The following is an 18,467-nucleotide window of genomic DNA, read 5'->3' as shown; positions in this document are numbered from 1 at the left end:
TCAGTCCTATTACTTTCCGGACCAACACTGTATTTTATCGATATTTTCGACAATTAGCCTATCAGAGCTTATTACATCTTTGGCATTAAAATTACAACAACGGAATTGAAGAAATGACTATAATATTTGGCGTATGGTTTCTTTTCCGGTGTGTATATTTGACGGGTGCTGATTCAAGCAATCGCCAAACCGTCCGAAATGTCCAAATTCGAATTTTTCTAACGCCATATAATGTAATCCGTTGGCACTTATACAACGCGAGATATAGATTACTAAACTCATATATTGGAAAAAAAATTGATTTCCTTTTACTAGACCTTACACCTTTAGACTTTCTGAAAAGCTTAACGGACACAACCACAAATTAATTACTAAATGGCGAATAATTTCATAGATCCAAAAACTCCTTCAGCTACCGAGTTGAATTTCCTGGCGTACACATTGAAGCGCCTTCCTCACTCAGCACATTATCTGCGCTAGCAACCATATTAAATCTCATAAAGGAGGAAATCACGCACAGATCAGTTTTTAATTAAACATTTCCGAAATCCCAAAGCTGGCATATCGATGCGCCAACGCACGTACATACACACTTACATACGCTTAAATACAGCAGCCAATAGCCTTGCTGTGTAAGCATACATCATTCTACTTAAGGCAACGTTAATTTTCGCTTCCAATCGCATTGCTAACCGTATTTGCCGTAATCCGAAATGGATGTGGCAATCAATGTAACTATTTGAGTGTGTGTGTGTGTGTGTTAATGTGTGGTTACCGTAGTTCGGCTTAAATGACTTTGGCAGCCAAGTGCGGCACTCATGTTGTTCGCTTAGTTGATTGAAGTTGGACCACCTAAGCCTAAGAGCCTTGAAGTTCCAACACATTTATAATTTGTGAATGTGGTTGTGGGTGTGTGTACGTGTGATGCTGTGCGTATTGTTACCTCTGGCCAAGCGTAAAGCAATCAATACCGCAATGATTCCGCACATCCGATTCCCCCGTTTGTATGCGCTTGTCCGACGAGCGGGTCTTTCAAGAAATTTTTATGTACGTTTATACTCATCTAGCTTATTTGCATGCATGTGTATTCATATTCGTTTATTTTCGCATTCTACTTTGCAGCTACAAATTGACCGAAACAAACAAAACCTGCGTAGACATTAATGAATGCGAAGATCCGGGCGCTTGCTCACAAATCTGCATCAACGAAGTTGGCGGCTTCAAATGTGAATGCGAGGCGGGCTATATGCGTGATCCACGCAATCATACGCGTTGCAAGGCGACCGAGGGTCATGCATCGTTGCTGTTGGCGCGCCGTCATGACATCAGGAAAATCGCTTTGGACCACATGGAAATGACATCGATTGTGAATAATACGAAATCGGCAACTGCATTGGATTTTGTCTTCCGCACTGGCATGATATTCTGGAGCGATGTGTCCACGCAAAGCATTTACAAGTGAGTAACCAACGTAGTTTTATGATGTCTTTTGTAGAGTGGGAAGCAATTGACGAACGAGTTACGGTATAATTTCCGGTTTGAAATGATTACGATGCAGGCGACCAATGAAGAATTGCATTGTTGGAAAATATGCAGAAGTGTGTATCAAATGGTAGGGTAAGGAGAGAACAACAGGTCAATTGAAAGGTCACCGGTTTGTCCTATAGATGGCGCTCTAAAATTTTATTTTAGTTAGCTTCCAAAAGTCGCGCGAATAAAATAGACAGCTGGTAGGCCGGGGACTTTTCAATTGATCTGTTAGTTTTGAAAAATTTGTGCGCACTGTGAGTTCAATTGCAAAATTCAGCCTCACAAGCTAAAAACATAAATCAATAATATTTTCCAATCACAAACTTTTGAATTTAGCATAGTTAGTTGTTGAATCGAACACTGTTGTTGTTACCGGCAGAAAGCAGATTGTGTTCCACAAGTTCAGTTGCAATGTTCGTTTGTAACTATTTTGAAAGGTATCACGCTGGTTGAGTATATACTACAGTGCGACGGAAACCGATAGGAGGTCATTTGAAACTTAGAAGTCTCTTAGAGTTTTCCGCTAGGCTAACTATAACTGGTCACTTGGAAAGTCCACGGCCTTTCAGATTAAAACAAATCTTTAATCAAAATTGTTTTTTTTTTATTCAACATAGTTTCCTTCTAGTAGATAGCATATAACAATCCACCAACATTTCGATACCAATTTTGTAGTACATTTCTTCTTTGCTTCGAAATTGGATCCAGTTTCGGCATTCACCTCTTCATTCCATGAAAATTTTCTGCAAGCGATCAATCTTTTAAGATATGAGAAGAAGAAATAGTCACTGAGGGGACAGATCGGGAGATCGCGAAAGAAATTCGAAGTCCAACTTATGTATTTTTGCCAGCGTTTTCACTGATTTGTGACACGACGTTGTGTTTTGGTGAAACAGAACTTTCTTCAAATGCGGCCGACAAATTCGTCGCTCAAACGACCCTATAACGTTATGTTATAATCGCAGTTGATGGTCCTTCCTTTTTCAATACAGTTCTAAATACTACTCATCTCGCCAGCCGACGGCTTAAATAGGGTTCACCATGTGCAGGCCGCTCGGATGACTGTCGATTGGACTTCGAAGTGAAATGATGAAGCCATGTTTCATCTATTGTTACATATTCTTCTTCTTTATTGGCGTAGACACCGCTTAAGCGGTAATAGCCGAGTTTACAACAACGCGCCAGTCGTTTCTTCTTTTCGAAATTATGCGCCAATTCGAGATACCAAGTGTGGCCACGTTCTTCTCCATCTGATCTTTCCAACAGAGTGGAGGTCTGACTCTTCCATTGCTTCTCCTGGCGGATACTGCGTCGAATTTCTCAGAGCTAAAATGTTTCCGTCCATTCGGACATGGTCTAGCCGGCGTAGCCGTTGTCTCTTAATTCGCTGAAGGATATCAATGTTGTCGCATATCTCATACAGCTGATCGTTATATCCATAAATCTATCAATCATAAATCTTCCGCAAAACCTTTCTTTCGATAACTCGTAACGTCGACTCATTAGTTGTTGTCTTCGTTCATGCCTTTGCACCATATAGCAGGACGTGAATAATGAGTGTCTTGTAGAATTTGGTCTTTGTTTGTCGATAGAAGACTTTACTTCTCAATTACCTACTCAGTCCGTAGTAGCACCTTTTGAGAGTTACAATACGATTGTATTCTGCGTTGGATTTCGAGGCTGACATTGTTGTTGCTGTTAATGCTGCTTCCAAGATGGACAAAACTATCTATAACTTCGAAGTTATGACTGTCGTTTGAGCCAAGTCGCGGATGTGATGACTGTTTGTTTGATGACAGGAGATATTTCTTCTTGCCCTCGTTCACTACCAGACCCATTGGTTCGCTTTCTTAAATAGTCCGGGAAAGCAGAAATAACGGCGCGGATGTTGAGACCAATGATATCAATACCATCGGCGTACGCCAGCAATTGTACATTCCTATAAGAAATGGTCCCTTCTCTACTTAGTTCTGCAGCTCGAATTATTTTTTCTAATAGTAGATTGAAGAAGTAACATGATATGGACTCGCCTTGTCTAAAAACCTCGTTTGGTTCGAACGGCTCGGAGAGTTATTAGTTTTTCGGGGATACTAAATTCAGGCATTGTGGCATAAAAGCAGCTCTTTTCGTGCTGTCAAAGGCGACCTTGAAATCGACGTAGAGGTGGTGTGTGTCGATCCTCTTTTCACGGATCTTTTTCAAGATTTGGTGCATGGTGAATATCTGTCAGTTGTTTATTTTCCAGGCCTAAAGCCACACTGATAAAGTCCAATCAGTTTGCTGACGGTGGGCTTTAATCTTTCAAACCATACGCTCGATGAAACCTTATATGCGATGCTGAGAAGTCTTATGCCACGGTAGTTGGCGCAGATTGTGGTGGTTATGGATTACTTACAAATGTCCATATATTGGTTTAATAACTAGTCGTGTAAGCGCTAATATTATCAAAGAACATAGGCACACATACATACATACTCGTGCAGTTAATGAGATTTGAACGCGCACCAGCTGTGCACACACTGCTTGCTGGGCATAACTATGTTCTTACATACATACATATGCGCACATATATAGCTATGAGAGCATTCGATAACAAGTTATTGTGATTACATTTAGGTGGGCAAATGCGTTTGTACGCCACAGTGTCGGCATTAAATGCAGCCGAGTAAAATTGATCTCCAGTGGCCATTATTAAACTTCCGACTTCGAGTCCCCTTTCATTTCTGCCAACTTAATGCATCATAGTAAATGTGTGTACAAATGTGCGCGCCCTTACAGCTGTGCAATTATCAAACGGTATCATCATAGTGGAAACAGCCTTCAATTATTGATTCTGCATTAATTTCGCTTCTATTATTTAGGCTTTGGCATGGACTGGCACTTGATGACGTAGCCACAATTTAATTGCATTTCATTGCGAACCGCAGAGAGGAATTGCATCTTGCGCCACGCATGCGGTCGATGGATGTTAACAATCAATTGTTGAATGTTGATGCAAATTCTGGCAAATAATGGAATGACAGACGAGTAGAGGGGCTGCGGTTGGTTATGAATTCTGTTTGTTCGTCCGTCGATCTTTATATCGCTCTCAAATTTTTCGCACTTTCATTTCTTCTCAAAAAACTTTTCTTTTGTTGAAATTTACAGGGTGATCCCAGTAGAGGTACTTTTTTCAACAGTTTTTTTTTGTCAGACCACGCGTGAGTCGTGTATAACTATCATATTATTTTTTCGAGCAAAATTTTGTTGAGAGAATAGGCCCATTTCTGGCTCAATGGGTATGTAAACAAGATAAATTGCCGCTTTTGGGACGAAGAGTAACTTGAAGAGATTCAAGAGCTATCATTTTATTCAGAAAAAACAACGATTTGGAGTGGTTTATGAGTCAGTAGAAACATCGGTCCATAAATGAGAACGTTACCGTCACTGGCGGCCGTTGTCGTGCCTTGATAACCGACTATTTGATGTCTGAAATGGAAGCTCTAGACCTCGATGACATTTGGTTTCAACAAGGCGACTTCACTTCTCACACATAGCATCAATCAATGGATTGATTAAGAGAACACTTCGTTGAGTAGATAATTTCATGTTTTGAGCTGGTCAATTGGCCACGTAGATCGTATGAATCACACTCTTAGACTTTTTCCTGTGGAGATATGTAAAGTCTAAAGTCTATGCGGACAGTTCCCGTACGATTCAGACCTCCGAGCAAAACAGCACGCGTGTCATTAGCCAGTTACCGTCAAAATGCTCGAACGAGTCATTGATATTGGACTCAACAAATGGACCATCTGAAACGTAGTCGCGGCCAACATTTGAATGAGATGATCTTCAAAAAATAAATGCCAAAAGCTACTTTTGAATAATAATAAACATTCGCCATTAAATTTCAAGTTTCTGTGTTATTTCTTTAAAAAAGTAGTAAATCTCGAAATGAAGCACCCTGTATAAATGTAAAAACATTTTTCAAAAGCTTTCAATATACATATATATGAAATTTTATTAGATTAACTTTACAATATTTTCGCGATTTTTAATTCAATTATCATCGTTCACAACTTAAGCTCCATATTAAACCACGAAATTCTCTTAATTCCGAACTCCTTCTTCATAATTGCCATGTCATTGATTTCCGACTAAATCATCGTGCCCATTATTATTTTCGTTTCATTACTCGCTGACCTTCACTGGACTTCCATTTATGCGCTCGCAGAGCACCCATCGACGAGGGCAACGACAAGTCCGTTGTGCTCAAGGACCACTCGGTGACATCAGATGGCTTGGCCGTCGATTGGATTTACAATCACATCTACTTCACAGACACACACAAATGCACGCTCGAGTTGACCAACTTTGACGGCAACATGGGCAAGGTACTCATCGAAGACGGACTGGATATACCGCGCTCAATTGCACTGGACCCAATCGAGGGGTAAGTATGCGAAGACAAAGCACGAAGGCAAGATTGCCTGATATGTGCGTGTGGAAAGTTGAAACTCTATGAAACTGTTGCAATAACTAAATCCAGCTGCCAAATTTGTGAATATGAGCGATTTATATTGATTTGTGGCACACCCAAGTAACTCTACGTTAACTGAAGCTTAATTTCGTGCTGGAAATCATGTAATGACACACATATATATAAGCAAGTGCAACGCGTAAATAAACTATACATACTTACATATAAATATCTTCATTTCTATTGCCGCATGCTCACTTCTATTCTTCTTCTTTCTGCTCTACTTCGTCTTTCGTGCTCGCAGTTGGATGTATTGGTCCGATTGGGGCGCCTCACCACGCATCGAACGCGCCGGCATGGACGGTTCACATCGCACCACCATCATCAACTACGATGTGAAGTGGCCCAACGGCATTACACTGGATCTGGTACGTAAGCGCATCTATTGGGTTGACGGCAAATTGAATATTATCGCGTCAGCGAATTATGATGGTTCGCAACGTCGTCAGATCTTATACTCAACGGATTATCTGCGACACCCCTTCTCGATAACCACATTTGAGGATAGCATCTATTGGTCCGATTGGGATAAGCAGACCGTCTTCAAAGCGAATAAATTCAATGGCAAAGGAGTGGAGCCAGTAACCGCACTGCATCAGGTGAGTGCTAATAATCGTTATGTCAAATTGATAATGACAGGCAAGCGTTAAAGTGGGGGTAGACAAGTTCAAGGGAAATCGATTTCTTTATGCGCGTGTGTGTGTGTGTTAAACACGCATGCCAGTCAATGTATTCAGTCAAAAACAAATAAAATGGCACATAAAAATTACTTAAGTAACCTGGGATTTTAAACTTTGAGGGACTTGTGCGCATATATAATAGTATGGGCAAAAAATAGTAAGACTTTGTTCATAATTTTAATATTGTTAATTTATTCTTCAAAATCTATGTCATCCCCCTCAAAGTAATCACCTTTGGCCCTAATACACTTTGGCCAACATGTTTACCTCGAAAAAGTTGTTAAACTGAATTTCCGGAATAGCCTCAAATACCCGTAGTTAAGGAATTACATGGCTTCCTCAGTTAAAAAAGCACCTTTTTCAAGAATTTTTTTCTCATATAAAAAATTAAATATTTCATTAGAATTTTTTATTGTACAACATACGCTTTTAACAAAGAAATTCTGAAATGTTTGACAAAAAAAAATTTTTAACCAGCCGAAGAAAAAACTGAAAATGGGATTTTTGGCAGACACTTTTACAAAAAAAAAAATTTTAATTTCAGTGAAAATTTGGCGATATTTTTCAAATGGTTGTAATGAAAAAAAAAACATTCGTTCAAGTCTTTAAGAATTGTATCTCCAAGACCTTTGTAAAATTTGAGGAAATCGATTGAGTAGTTTTCGAGAAATCTTGCAAACTGACTTCAAAATCACCGTTTCGAGAAAAACGCGTTTAAAGACGGCGCACTGACTCTAGCTAGCCGAGTTCTCAAGGCTGTATCTCCGAAACTATTACCTTTGGCACAGATGTCAGTGGCAGTCATACCAACCTAGAAAAAAACTTTTCGTCGAATGGGTTTTCGCAAAATATATAAATTAAAAAGTCTTACTATGTTATCATGGCAAACTTAGTATACACTCCACGTGGTACAAATATAAACCCTATTCCTACTATTGGAATTATATCAAACTATACAATCTAAATTTAACAAAATATATCAAAGTCTTAACTATATTCACTTTTTTAAACTTATTTTACAAATTATATACAATTTAGCTTTCAATTCCCGTCACATTCATATGCCTATCAAATATGTTCATCAGCCACGTTTCACGCTATACCCTCTAGCACCTAGCCAGCAGGCAACCTTATCAAAAAATACTTGTCTATGCAATTCACACGTGTTCCACGAAAATTTCACCATGAATTTTATTTTACATCTTTATATTTTCTACAATTTTTCTTAACTTACCTGGCAGCTGCATGCCAAAATAACACACATACAAGCATAGACTTATGTGTGGGTGTGTGTAGTCAGGTTGACCTACATTTGGCGCTGCGGGATAGTGTCACAATTTCTTGGAGAAAATAAAAAATTGAGCGCCAACTAAAATAAATGTGCCATTGCCGGCGGCTGCCGAACAACAAACGAGCAAAACCAGCCACCACGAACACACACAGCACTACCGTGTATGTGCTAATGCCGTCAGGTACAAAGTGAGCTAGCTTACGGTTGCCACGGACAGCGTGCCTGCAAGAAATGCGACAAGTTCATAATGAGTGCGCGATTAGTTCCAAAAAGATGTGACTAATGGCAGTTTTGAGGTTTTTATATGAAACAAACTGTTAACTTTTGTTTGACGAGGTACTATGAAGACCCAACAAGATATTCGAAAAACTTCAAAAAAAAAATGTCTAGTCGTAAAAAATCGTATAATTGGGTCATATCTTGTTGACAAAATACGAAAAAACTTTTTCGACTACCCATATATAAAACCTGTAGGAATTATATAATGAAAAATATTTAATTTTGTTTACTCTTTAACCAAAAGAAGTAATAGTTTAGAAAAAATGCTCACTTATTTTGTTAAAATCAGAAGCGTCGCTCTTTTAAAAATGCTGCCAAATCAACTAAAGAGCAAGCCGCAATGCCAAAAGCATTTCCTTTTGGGCTTCAAGCCTTTACTCTTGCATATAGTAAATAGTATTTAGTATATATTTGTAGCGCCAACTATTGCTGCAACTATTCTTTCGACTGCAAAATATTGCTACGAAATTTTTCATCCAAATCCCATTCAATTTATACCTAAACCCTATAAATAATGATACCGCTACAGTGAAAGCTAATGTTCGTGTATACGGCAGTTGGGAGGAAGTATAGGAACAACGCTCGCGTGTGCGATTTTTCTCAGAAATGCCAAATAATATTAATTTGTGTCACCTGCAGGCTGGCACACGTGCTTTGCTGCATGTACGCACGCTGGTGAATAGTTGGTCGGTGCAAGAGGCGGAGGAAAATATTATGCATATTCAGTAAATTGCTATTAACATGAGGAATTGGTTAAATAAAGTGCGATCATTCAATAATTTTTAAATTTTTGAAAATTAGACTTCACTCTACAGACGCACAAAACTTTTTCTGGACTTTTTTGATATTTTATTCGGTAACAACGTCTTTTGGGCGAAAACCACTGTTAAATTTTCATACGCGCCTTTTGATAGTTAGGACTAGCTAAAAAACATATAGATTTAGTTTTAGTAGCGTCATCTATGTATATGCCAGGCCGGAAACTTTTCAATTGAGTTATGGTATAAGCAGATATATTTTAAGTTGACTACCATATGATATTCGCGTCAACAATGCGGTTAGTCGCTGAGTGACACTTTCCCGTTGCCGCCTTAAATAAATAATTGATTAATGCATTTTTAATTTAATTGCAAAATTCAAGCAATCGATTAACAATTTGCTATTGTCCTCTCTCATTTTTCACATGACATTCGCCGGCTGACCGCAATCACTGAACGCAACACGACCACATATAATGTGCACCCGGCATAACCTTGACATATAAATACACCTGCGTGTGTGTTTGTTTGTGAGCAGCTGCAACATCCGATGGTCGTACACGTCTATCATCCCTACCGCCAACCGGACGGCATCAATCACTGTCAAGCGGTGAATGGTCATTGCTCGCATTTATGCCTGCCTGCGCCGCGCATCAATGAACGTAGCCCGCGCATCTCCTGCGCCTGTCCCACCGGTCTCAAGCTGATGGAGGATCGGCTAATGTGTGTCGAAGATTGTAAGTACCCAAATGCATGCCACAGTTACATATATGTTTATATGTATATTCACATGTATATATATTTATTAATAGATTAATTCAATACTTGAATAATGTGATAAATCACACTTTGTCATTAACGTTTGGCAAAGTTGAGTTTGTGTGGCCGTGTGTTCAAGTGTATGTGTTTATTGCAGAAAGAGTTAAGTTTGTTAAGAAAACTGCCGCACATTCCTTAGGTAATGTGTTGAAATTCTGTTGAAGTTTTAAATAAAAACTTTGTCCTTTCCGCAAATTATTGGCCTATATTATTCAAAATATTAAAAATATATTTATTGAAAATCACTTATCTTCTCTTGGTTGTCTGAAAACTTGATCAAAAAATTTGAATTTTAATTTTATCTTATCGATTTTCAATCAAATTAGTGAAATTAAGTTCAAGCAAAGAACTTAATACTGTATTCACACAGTTTAATTAACTTTCAAATTGAGTAATTGGTGAAATATAATAATTTATTCCTTACTCCGCATTCCCTTTGCGTTTGTATAGCCGATATTATTATATTACCATTTATTTATATAAGCTTTACTAGAACCTTTGCATTATTTTATAATTATATTTATGTTATTTTAAGTATTTTACTGTTATTTACTGTTAATTTTTATTGTTTTCTTTTTTTGTGTTTTTATTTCTCTCCATCCTTGCCAACTGGGCGCATCAACACTTTTGTGTATTAATATTTAACAACGTTATATTAAAAACAACTCTACGAAAACAACAAAAAAAAATTCCGCAAACTTGCTTTCAAATATCTATACATATACCTATATGTGTCTGCATACATATATACTAAATAGTAAATACAAAGTCAGCGTCGCAAGCGCGCCGCAAAACCTTGCCAAAGATGTCTAAATTCTCCACCGGTCGTGTTTCTGCCAACAACAATAACAGCAACGACACTGCTCAACAAGCAACAACCGCTCCAAATAAGGAAGAGGGTATGATTACAAAAACACTCACGCAAAGAAAATTTTCATACAGAAAAACGAATGTAAATCATTGTATAATTTCGTTTAGAAATTGGTTTGTCAGTTGTTGTTGTTAACCAAAAACATAATCTTCATCCAAACAGCGCACCAATTCGTACTCACAAACCATGCTTAGCGATGTTTGTGTGTGTGTGTGTACTCTTATTTGTAACTGCCTAACCAATTCTGTTCTTTAATTGTGTTGTTGTGCTTCATTTTATTTATTTTGATCACTTTCCTCTTACTTGTTATCAATTCATTAATTATAGCGGCTTGCTACTCGCAGTAATTTATTTGTTTTTACCTTTAGTTGTTCATATTCTTATAGTAATTTATGTAATTTTCGTTTCCTCAACCTATTCATTTATACTCCTTGTTATATTTTAGCTGCATTTCCTTTGTTTTGGTTTTGGTCATCGTGGTATTGGCTTCTAAAGGTCAACTCAAAGCATCAGTAATTTATTTCATTTAACTTACTCAGAGTCATTATTTAACATTTTATATTAAGAAAATTAGTTGTTTAAAAGATTTTATTGCCATGCCATTTGTTTAATATTATTTACATTTACTATAAATTTTCGAGCCAAAGGTAGGTATACCATACAATTATATATGTATATCATATTAGAGTGTCCGTTATTTTGCAAGTTTTTTATTTTTTGCAGATGCTCTCTGAAGTTTCATTTTTTGCCCTAAAAATTATTATCCTCCGTACCTAACACATTTTTCTTTTCCCTGCATATGACACTGGATTTTTTGATATTTTGCATTAATCTAGTAAATACCGGAGCTTGAAAAGGCAATATTCTGATACAAAATTTTCCGCTCTATAAAAATTGCCAAAATAATTTTATTCGTAAGACATTCCTTTGAAAGTTATGCGCAGTTAAAGTCAATTCATACAATTGACTTAAAAACTTATATGTTACACATACGACATGGTGTGCCTTACTGATATTCGTTATATTCATACAAATGCCTTGTGTATTTTGTTTCACTCATACGACATGGTGTACCTTATGAAGATTCGATATGTTATTACAAGTGCTTTATATTTTTTGAGTTGCTCATGCAACATGGTGTACCGTATGAATGCTCAGTATATTCATACGAATGGCTTATAAATTTTTTGTTACTCATACGACATGGTGACCGGTATAAGTGATTTTTAGCTGTGTATAATTTTTAGAGAAATGATATTATAGAAAAAACATACTTTTTAGTGGAAAATTTTGTAAACGAAAATCGAGCTCTCAAAGTCATAAACTTACTTTCTTTGGAGATAAAAAATGTAATGCAAAAGAACAAAGAGTTTCATGTTAAATATCTTCCATGAACGTGTTTTTCATTAGGAACTAAACATTCAAGCCTCCACCAATACTTCCACATCTACAATATGTGAGTTTGAGATAACAAGCGAATCAAATCCATATACCTGCAGCAAGACAAAGAATTATTGCTTGATGACCCAAGCTCTGCAACCCTTTACCCGCCTCTATTACCAGCAATATTAGCATATTATTCATTGGTAAAACTCCCTTGCCTGCCAGCAGTTAAACCGTTATTTCACCTTCACACGTAGTCAAGCAACCTGCTGTGCCGTAGTAAATCAGTCAGCTGCCAGTCAAATGGTAACATGCTCGCTCCAACCGGAATACCTTGATGATATAGTGCCACTACGAGTAGAAATCACATGTGTATGCATATGTGGATGTGTGCAAAAAGCTAAAGTAGCGTAGTAGCAAAGAGCGATGAGAAATTTCTGGCTGATATATTATGAGTGATGCGATTTCATGCACAATGGTTGGATCTATGCTCTCAATAGTTGTTGTTGTTTTTGTTGAATGTGTAACGGTGAGTGATGTTGCTTACTAACGATGGCTACTGCAACGATTTCAGCAATTTGGCTAAACGAAGAGCAGTTATTTCTGTGGCAATTACCGAAATTTTCAAATTTATACCCTTAAAAAAGCCATTATGGTCAGCAGCTACTCTTAGTATATTTAAAAGTGGAACCATTAGTAATTTTTTACCCCTTTTTTTGCTATTTTTAACCCGTTCAATAAACAAGTAAAAATACAAAAAAAAATTGAGTTTATATTAGGCAAAGTGCAATCCTCGCCATACTTGCTAATAGCACGGACATAAGCTTAAAACTTTTACAGTGGCCTATTATACCAACTCATACTTACACAAAAATTTGTAAATATAATAACAACACCAGAAAAAGGCCAAAAACAATTCGCAGTTTGCTATAACGAGTAGGGCGGTCATTCAGCAGAGGACAATAACAGAAGTTTTGCATTTCCAGCTCGAAATGACAGCTGTAAATCACAACAATCATAAAAATCAATCGCTCGAAATGGAAATGATAAACGAGCGAGAATGGGCAAAGCGAAATAATTATGAGAGTTATGCTACATTACGCCTTGGCTACTAAAAGCCAAAAGGACGAAAGAGAAGTTAATGCGAGGATAATAAACGAACAAGGGGTGATAGAAAATAGGAAATTAAAAACAGCTGCATGAAATTGTAGGAAAAAGCAATAAACTCTTACAGAGTCAATCAAAAACAGATATAATAATGATGATTGCGAAATAGTTCGAAGGAAATGAAATAATGGAAAATAAAAAAAAATTCTACAGAAATAGCTTCCCAAATCTATTCTTAACTATACCGCAGTTTTCCATTAATAGTATTTTTCATGCTTAAAATCCACACACATATTTATACATATATGTATACATGTGTAGTCTTCATATTCAAAAGCATATCAACAAGATTTCCAGTCTGCTTGACTCTCGTTTTATTTATGCCACAATTTCTTGTCATGCTGACTCAATATCAAATGTTGACGACGCCAAAGTGACGACATGTCGCGTCTCAATGTCGCCTTGGCAGAGACAGACTCCTTATTGCAATTCATAAATGAATTCACAGCAGCTTTCACCACAACAATTTAATTGGGTTACACTCAGCAATGAGGTTTATCTGAAATTTTATTATAATAATTGACATGGCAGGCATAAAGAAATAAATCGAAGGGAAAGTATGGAAAATTGGTGAATGGGAAGAGAAAATTCAGTTAAACCGTACTAATAAGATTGAAATTATAAAAATGGTCTAGTAAAAGCGAGAACATTATTTTTGGCATTGAATTGAAGGCCATGCTCCTGAAGTGAATCTTTCAACAGCAACATCATTCGTCGTAGACAGTATCCAGTAATAATGACTTAGTGCCAATTTTGGGCAATAAGAATGCATAAAAGCATACCAAACAAACTTCCGAAGACTTGGAATAGCATAAAAACATACCAAACCAATTTAATAAATAATTTGTTTTTTTTTATCCTAAAGAGGGGTTCAAATTAAAATATTAATTGAATGTATGTATGTCTTCTATATAAAAATCTCAAGAAGTCTCTCACGTTAATTAAGGAAAGTATATATACAATTTTCATAGTTACAGGGTGTACCAAAATGGACGCAAGATTTCTTTAATCTTCACAGTTAAAACACTATTAGCCGTCTCAACAAATTTGTGATAGGCCCAAAGCCTTTGGCGATCTATAAGAGTTAATGTTGTTGTAGTGGTAGAAAACATTATTGATGTAATTTCGAGGCATAGTGCCGAGTTGACAGTTCTTGGCCGGTTAAAAAGCCGGATCCGCTCCGGTTACTGGACTCGACTGTCGTAGATGTTATGTTGCAGTGAGGTCCTTCTCGGATCGACCTTTTAACCTAACGTAATTTAAACTGACGAAGTTAAAACTACTCCGACCTTATATTATATACATTTTATATAAATTGTACAGCCAAAAGTAGATCCTGAAGTTTCAGTTTTTGTCCTAAATACCATTATCCATCTCTTTTTCAATTTAAAACTTTGCCTAAATCATTTTTCCTTTCCCTTGTATATGACATTGGATTTTTGGATATTTTGCATTAAGGTGGTGAATATTGAACCTTGAAAAGGTAATATTCTATTACACAATTTTCCGCTCTACAAAAGTTGTCTAAATAATTTTTTTTCGTAAAGACATTGCTTTAAAAGTTATACGCAGTTAAAGTCAATTCATACAATTGCCTTATAAATTTTGTGGTGTGGTGTGTCTTATGAATATTGAATACAAGTTCTTAATAAATTTTATGTTGCTCATACAACATGGTGTACCTTATGAATGCTCAGTATATTCATACGACTGTCTTATACATTTTTTGTTACTCATACGACTTGGTGACCTGTATGAGTGATCTTTAACTGCGTATAACTTTTAGAAAATGCTTTCATAGAAAAAAAAATAACCTTTTAGGAGAAAGTTTTGTATTCGAAAATCCCGCTTTCAAAGTCATAAGTGTATTTTCTTTGGATATAAAAAATGGAATGCAAAAGAACATAATTTTTGTGAAAATTTCGAACTGTGGCCGCCAAGCTTTCATTATTTTTGAAATATTGTTCAATATTGAAGATATGTTGTTCTGTCGTAAAGCACCATTTTTACTAAGCCTTAGCCTGTCAGCTGTCGATTTGTTTCATTTTAGCGTTGTCAACACTTTACTGCGTATATACACGAGTTGAATTCCAATTTTGCATTCATTTTGAGCCACCTTTTATATTGAAAAAATAACAGCTAATTTCCACTTGACGTTAAAACAGTCAACTTCGTCTTTCTTCGCACAAAAGTCGGCTTTTCGACATTTTTGTTTATTCCTACTTGTTGTGAGTTTTATTTTGATTTGCCAGCGCAAACAACAACTACACGAAAGTTATACAAAATTAAGGTGACGAAACACTTTCGCAAAATGGCGCTCAAGTGGCATTAACAGCCATAACACTCTCATGTACGTAAGTGTATGTTGAAGTGTGCTTCTACGAATGCACGCATATGTTTAGTGAGCGCACAGGTGCACATGTATGAGTTGCTAAAGTGTTTGCCTGTTTGTACAAGAAAAAATTTATGTGTGTGCGTAATAATTTAGAGTGCAACAGCAACTCAACTAAATGAAATCCAAACAGAAAAAGGCTGCTGAAATCAACTCGAGATAAAAAGCGAAGCTAAACAACAATTCTGCCGGAAGTGCTGCCACACAAGTGTGAAGCAATACCGTTAAAAAGAATATGTGCACAAGTGTCAACTTAAGTTGAGAAGTGTTGTCGACTTTGAAGACGATGAACGTCTTACTCCGTGCAATATGTTTGAGCATAAATGTGTTGTTCCATGCAATTGTATGTGTTTCTTGCAGCATCATCCTGCCCTTCACGCTTTTAAGCTTTTCAAAGACATTAGTGTGCAAGAAAAACGCACCTCCATGCTCTAACCAGCGCGTGACGGCACTTTGCTTGACACTTTTTGTCGCGTACTTTTTTCGCACACAGCTACTGCTGTTATAAACCCACTCAACAATGGACAATAACAACAGCCGCAATATAAGCAAAACAACAACATAGTGGGGGAGCGGACATACAAGGAAGCACTTGAATTGTTCTGCGGTAAAAAAAAAACATAAATGGCGTTTCTAAAATCTTTTTATTGACATTTTGTTTACATACATACATACTTGCTGTCAAACACACATACAAATATACTTGTATACCACACAAATATATGCATGTAGTTGTGCTCCGCTGATGAGGATATACCCACTTTCATTGTTTGTTTGTCGCTGTGATACGCCAAGTGGCAGGTAAACAAAGTCAAATGCGAATTTAATGCGATTTCTATTGCCGAAAACTGCTGACAAGGCATTTGCTGCCAGTGTGATGGAAAAGAAAACGCGCAGACGCGTGGGAACGGCGTCAAAATAGATTTGGTAACATAGAATAGGAAAAACAAATATGCCAAACGAAGAAGAAAAGTAAATAAATTTGTATAAAAAACAGACACTTAGCAAAGCAGCTTAGTGTACAAGCAAATTGTCTGATTTGCTTAAATGCTTGTTCGCTGTGTGTGTGTTTTTTTTTTACATATAAAGCAGTGCTGTAGTTGTGAGTTGCACTTGAGTACTAACCGCAGTTGCGTTGACGACAAAACGCGCTTTTCGTTAATGGTCTGCCTGTTACAGTGTGGAATGACAGCTGAAATCCAATTTGATTGCGGTTCGGTGTCCAATAGCAAATCAGGAAGTTCGCTTGCACACACATTTTAGTTAAAAAAAAAATGATATAGCACGCTTGGAATGGCTGTTAACGGCTTTGATTGTTATAAATTATGACATAACAGTACCGGCAAATTGTTAATAAATATTTAATTATTCATCAATATTTATTTTATCGCCTTCAAAGTGATTCCCACCAGATGTAATACACTTATGCCAACGATTTTTCCAGTTCTCGAAACACTTTTTATAGGCACATTTTGGGATGGCCTTCAGCTGCTTCAGAAAATTTTGTTTTATAACTTCGATCAACTGAAAACGGGTTCCACGGAACAGCAATTTCAGTTCGGGGGGTAAGAAAAAATCACACGGTGCCAAATCTGTTGAATGCGGTGGTTAGTTGATAGTATTCATTGCGTTTTCGACTTTAAATTCGGTCACAATGGTGGCTCGATGTGATGGTGCATTATCATTGTGTAAAAAGCATGATATGCTCTTCCACAATTCCGTCTATTTTCGACGGCTGTTCTCTCGCAAACACCTGAATACAGCCAAATAGATCGTCTTATTGACCATCTGTCCCTCCGAAAAAAATTTGTTACGCACCAAACTACGAATATCGAACAAGACAATGAACATCACCTTGATTTTTGAGCGGCTTTTGTGAGTTTTTTGGTTTCGCCTATTTTTTCCCCCTCGCTCCGATGACTGTTGACTTGTTCGCATGTCAAACTCATAAATCCATGTCTCATCGGCAGTTATAATTTTGTCCATGCGTGGGGATCGGAAAAAGATCTGTTTACGATACTTTTTTTGAAAAACAAAATCAGGTTTTTCCAGACGAGTTGAGCAAGAATGTTTTTCTTACCCAAAATATTCACTAAAATCATTCAAACAGACTCGCATGAGATGTTGAGTTCCCTTGCCATCTCTCTAACATTTTTCTGACGGTTTTCCGGCACAATCCATATCCTTAACTTTTTTTTTAATATTTTCATCAGTTATAAAGGTCGAAGGTCGTCCAGAACGATACATATCTTCAACGATCTATCGACCAACTTTAAAGGCTTGGTACCACTTGTAGGCTTGTGCTTTTGATAAAACTGTATCACCGTAAGCCTTTTCCAACGATCGCAACGATTTTTTACACGAAATTTGGTTAGGAATACAAAATTTGATACAAATTTTTCGATCCATATTTTTATCTGATCACACAAAATCCCTCACCAGCCTTTCATCTGGCGACTTAACTCTTAACTCTTCTAATAAGCGAGGCTTACGTACGTACATTTTGGCTATAATCGCGTAAGTCGTTTCTACGCTAGTAAAGAAGAAGAGGACTTACAATCCACATATGCAAAATCTATTTCTGTGTGTAAATAAGCGCTTTGTATATTTTTCTAAACAAATCGGAAACACTCGTTTTCACTTTAGGTTTTTAATTAATTTCAAGTGCTACACTTTTATTCTAACAATCAACTTTGTATGCTGCGCAACTCACTTGCAATACCTTAACTTTTCGGCGGTTTTCATTGCCTTTTGATCACGTACTTTCAATTGCACAAC

The 18,467-nt window shown here is 36.9% G+C and overlaps 1 protein-coding gene across 12 annotated transcripts in view; it reads left to right on the top strand.

Moving 5' to 3' along the window:
• LOC105231640 (low-density lipoprotein receptor) overlaps positions 1-18,467 on the top strand; it is a 368,088-nt gene that overhangs the window by 308,247 nt on the left and 41,374 nt on the right. For 11 of the 12 annotated variants that reach the window (XM_049449540.1, XM_049449539.1, XM_049449546.1 and 8 more), the window contains 5 exons: positions 1,123-1,458; positions 5,744-5,962; positions 6,294-6,648; positions 9,596-9,794; positions 10,635-10,775. In XM_049449540.1, the coding sequence (XP_049305497.1) occupies positions 1,123-1,458; positions 5,744-5,962; positions 6,294-6,648; positions 9,596-9,794; positions 10,635-10,775 (1,250 nt within the window). The remainder of the gene's footprint in view (positions 1-1,122; positions 1,459-5,743; positions 5,963-6,293; positions 6,649-9,595; positions 9,795-10,634; positions 10,776-18,467) is intronic. The other variant, XM_049449545.1, reaches the window with a different exon arrangement.

This window comes from Bactrocera dorsalis, chromosome 2 (genome assembly GCF_023373825.1).
Source record: "Bactrocera dorsalis isolate Fly_Bdor chromosome 2, ASM2337382v1, whole genome shotgun sequence".
Taxonomy (NCBI): Eukaryota; Metazoa; Arthropoda; class Insecta; order Diptera; family Tephritidae; genus Bactrocera; species Bactrocera dorsalis.
Note: the sequence above shows the minus strand (reverse complement) of the source record. Positions and strands in the feature narration are given on the sequence as shown.